At 34.7% G+C, this 4,623-nt stretch overlaps 1 protein-coding gene across 1 annotated transcript; it reads left to right on the forward strand.

The window, feature by feature from the left end:
• The first annotated feature begins 2,599 nt into the window (after positions 1–2,599).
• On the forward strand, positions 2,600–3,793 carry LOC142628699 (uncharacterized). Its single transcript, XM_075802744.1, has one exon. The coding sequence runs from the start codon at positions 2,600–2,602 to the stop codon at positions 3,791–3,793; it is 1,194 nt and encodes a 397-aa protein (XP_075658859.1).
• The last annotated feature ends 830 nt before the right edge of the window (positions 3,794–4,623 follow it).

Genomic DNA, 4,623 nt, shown 5'->3' on the forward strand with positions numbered 1-4,623 from the left:
AAAATGTAGTGTGACACCATTATTTATGCCTTGTTGAAGTGAGAATATTTTTCAAGACTTGTTGAAGTTTGTAACTTAGTTTTATGTCACCTTATTTCATCTTTGTACAATGCTTCATCTTTGATTGAAATTTTGATTAATTGAGTTGGATGGAAATAGAGATGTTTTGGAAGTGCCTATGTTGTTAGGGGAATTATTGCGTCAAAATGTTTTGTCTTATAGGTTGAGTTTTAAGTAGTTTAGCTTATTTAATTACTTTTTGCACCTATGGTTTCAATCAACTGAACTACTTCTCATTCTTTTCCTTCAATCTTACTATTTAACTCTAAATTCTAATGGTAATGAAATTGGGTTGAATGTTCCATTGTCTAATAATTTGAAGTTTTCTCTTGTTTGATTGCTTCTTTATATTCTACCAACAAACTCAATGACATGCCACTTGTATGTGATTCAGAGAAGCTACAACTGGTATGTTGACCAGTTTAATAATGAGTCAAAACTTTGGTGGAAATATGTTTTATTTTGACCTTTCATGGTACCATGATGATTTTGCATAAATGTGAAGAGATTTGTTAAGTTTGGGTTCTAATCATTGTAAAAGACGTGCTATGCATCATGAGTTCAATTTATTGTTTTCACCAAAGAGAAGTTATCATTAGGGACTCAATTTTGTTATGTCTTCCAGTTATAACGTTATTTATTTATTTATTTTTTGATTTCTCCTTTGTAGGCTAAATATACATTGTTTGCAATAATTTTGGATTTTTTCTGAAAGTTGTAAGCTTAGCTTGAGCAAAGTAAGTAAATTTTAGTTAAAAACTTATAAAACTCTATACTTATGATGTTGGAAATTGAATTTGTGGTGGTATGTTGTGATGGAGCAAGTGGGTGGCTTGCATGGTGTTATAAGATAGTTTAAATATATATTGGGAGTGTTTTTTCAATTCTTGCAAATGTGAATGAGCATTGTTAATTAGATGTGATGAAAGAGAAATTTATTAAATTTCAATACTTGTAAACTCTATACTTGTGATGTTGGAAATTGGATTTGTGGTGGGTTTTTGTGTTGGAGCAAGTGGGTGGCTTGCATGGTGTTATAAGGTGGTTTAAATTCATATTGGGAGTGTTTTTTCAATTCTTGCAAATGTGAATGAATATTGTTAATTAGATGTGATAAATATTACTTTATTAGATTTCAATACTTGTAAACTTTATACTTGTGCTGTTGGAAATTGGATTTGTGGTGGGTTTTTGTGTTAAAGCAAGCGGGTGGCTTGCATGGTGTGATAAGGTAGTTTAAATTCATATTGGGAGTGTTTTTTCAATTATTGCAAATGTAAATGAGTATCGTTAATTAGATGTGATGAATATTACTTTATTAGATTTCAATACTTGTAAACTCTATACTTGTGATATTGGAAATTGAATTTGTGGTGGGTTTTTATGTTGGAGCAAGCGGGTTGCTTGCATAGTGTGATAAGGTGGTTTAAATTCACATTGGGAGTGTTTATAGTTTCTTGCAAATGTGAATGAAATTTGTTGATTAGATGTGATGAATAATACTTTAATTGATTTCAATACTTGTAAACACTCTATACTTGTGATGTTTGTGATTGGTTTTGTGGTGGGTTGTTGTGTTGGAGCAAGCGGGTGGCTTGCATGGTGTTATAAGGTGGTTTAAATTCATATTGGGAGTGTTTTTTCAATTCTTGCGAATGTGAATGAGTATTGTTAATTAGATGTGATGAATATTACTTTATTAGATTTCAATACTTGTAAACTTTATACTTGTGATGTTGGAAATTGGATTTGTGGTGGGTTTTTGTGTTGGAGCAAGCGGGTGGCTTGCATGGTGTGATAAGTTGGTTTAAATTCACATTGGGAGTGTTTTTAGTTTCTTGCAAATGTGAATAGAATTTGTTGATTAGATGTGATGAATAATACTTTAATTGATTTCAATACTTGTAAACACTCTATACTTGTGATGTTTGTGATTGATTTTGTGGTGGGTTGTTGTGTTGGAGTAAGCGGGTGGCTTGCATGGTGTTATAAGGTGGTTTAAATTCATATTGGGAGTGTTTTTAGTTTCTTGCAAATATGAATGAAATTTTTTGATTAGATGTGATGAATAGCACTTTAATTGATTTCAATACTTGTAAACACTATACTTGTGACGTTTGTGATTGGTTTTGTGGTGGGTTGTTGTGTTGGAGCAAGCGGGTGGCTTGCATGGTGTTATAAGGTGGGTTATAGTAATGTTGGAAGTGTTTTCATTTCTTGCAAATGTTAATGAATATTGTTACTAGATGTGATGAATAATATTTTATTTAATTTAAATACTTATAAAACTCTATACTTTTGATGTTTGTGATTGGTTTTGTGGTGGGTTATTGTGTTGGAGCAAGTGGATGGCTTGCATGGTGTTATAAGGTGGTTTAAACTAATATTGGGAGTGTTTAAGTATTAATATAGATTTATGCATTCATGAATGAGATAGAATTTTATCTAAGTAGCTTATAGACTTAGATGTTAGAATACATTATGAATGAGTTGTCCTTATTTTACTAAAGTAGCATTCACTTTGCAATTGTAGTCGAACATGGATAAAAGTTGGATGACAATTGGTAAGACACCGAATGGCAGATTAAGTCGTCCATATATTGAAGGGGTCAATGCATTTCTTAATTTTGCAAGGGCGGTTGTGGACTGTAATGGTAATATTATGTGCCCGTGTATTCACTGTGTGAATTGCTATCGACAATCTCTTCAAACTGTGCGTATACATTTACTTCATCGTGGGATTATGCAATCTTACATTAATTGGTATAATCATGGAGAACCACGTGTATTAAACAAGAACATTCATGATAATGAAATGTCGGATGGTGATCATATGGATGGTATCGATGCCTTGGTAGGTGACCGAATTAGAGGGGAACCAAGAAATGCAATCGAAGATGAGGAAGTGCGTAATTTTGACAAACTTGAGGAAGATGCAAAACGTGAGTTGTATCCGGGTTGCACTTGTTATAGTATCTTGAAGTTTGTTATTGAGATGTTGAATGTAAAGGTAATGACCAACTTGAGTAATAAGGGACTTGATACGATGCTAGAATTGCTGACAAAAGTTTTACCGAAAGGTAACTTGGTTCCAAGGTCAACTTATGAAGCAAAAAAGATATTACGTGACTTGGGCATGTCATACGAGCATATAGATGCATGCAAAAATAATTGTGCACTATTTTGGAAGGAAAATGAAAACCTTGATAAATGTCTGGTGTGTGAGGCGCCTAGGTACAAGGATACACGTGCCCAAGGTAAGAAGATTCCTCATAAGGTATTACGTTACTTCCCGTTGACCCCGAGACTGAGGAAGTTGTACATTTCAGGCCAAAGAGCTAAGGACATGAGATGGTATATAGACAAACGCGTGGACGATGGGATAATGAGGCATCCTACTGATAGTGAGGAGTGGAAGGAGTTTGATTTGCAACATCCTGATTTTGCCCTTGAACCTCGCAATGTAAGGTTGGGGTTGGCTACAGATGGATTTAACCCTTTTAGGAATATGAACAACAGCTATAGTATGTGGCCTGTCATACTTATCCCCTATAACCTACCGCCTTGGTTGGTTATGAAGGAGCCATATTTTATGTTGTCATTGCTTATTCTTGGTCCTCATCAACCGGGAAATGAGATTGATATTTACTTAAAACCATTGGTTGATGAGTTGAAGGAGTTATGGGAAGAAGGTGTAGAAACTTATGATGCTTATAGAAAAGAGCATTTTTAGATGCGTGCAACTTTGTTGTGGACAATACATGACTATCCTGGATTTGGTAATGTGTCTGGGTGGAGGACAAAGGGTTATCATTCTTGTTACACTTGCAACGATGAACCATATTCAAAAGCTTTGGAAAGTAAAATTGGATTCATTAACCATCGAGCTTATTTGCCTATGGAACATCGTTGGAGACAGAGTCAGTTGCATAATGGTTTATCGGAGAAACGGAAGAGATCTTTAGAGTTACAAGTGGGAAAGATACAAGAATAGCTAGATAGAATGCCAAATATAATTTTAGGAAAACATCCAAGTAACAAGAAGAGACAACTCATTGGGGAGCCAAATTGGTCAAAGGTAAGTATTTTGTACAAGCTTCCATACTGGAAAAATAAGAAGCTTAAGCACAACATTGATGTCATGCATGTGGAGAAGAACATTAGTGAAAGTACTTATGGTACTTTGTTGGGCATTGAGGAGAAAAGCAAGGACACTGACAAGACACGAATAGACTTGCAAAATATGAACTTTAGGCACACGTTGCATTTGAAACAACATCCTGATGGATCATATGACAAGCCTTGGGCTTTCTTTTCATTAAGCCCAAATGAAAGGGATGGTTTTTATGACTTTTTGAAATCAGTCAAGTATCCAGACGGTTATGTAGCCAACATATCAAGGTCAGTGAATGCAAAAAATGGTAGATTATCTGGTTTGAAAAGCCACGATTGTCATGTGCTACTACAACGAATTCTTCCAATTGGGTTGCGAGGATTTGCACATATAGACATTAGTCTTGTATTGTTTGAGTTAGGCAGCTTCTTCCAAGACTTATGCTCAAG

This window comes from Castanea sativa, chromosome 3, assembly GCF_040712315.1.
Source record: "Castanea sativa cultivar Marrone di Chiusa Pesio chromosome 3, ASM4071231v1".
Taxonomy (NCBI): domain Eukaryota; kingdom Viridiplantae; phylum Streptophyta; class Magnoliopsida; order Fagales; family Fagaceae; genus Castanea; species Castanea sativa.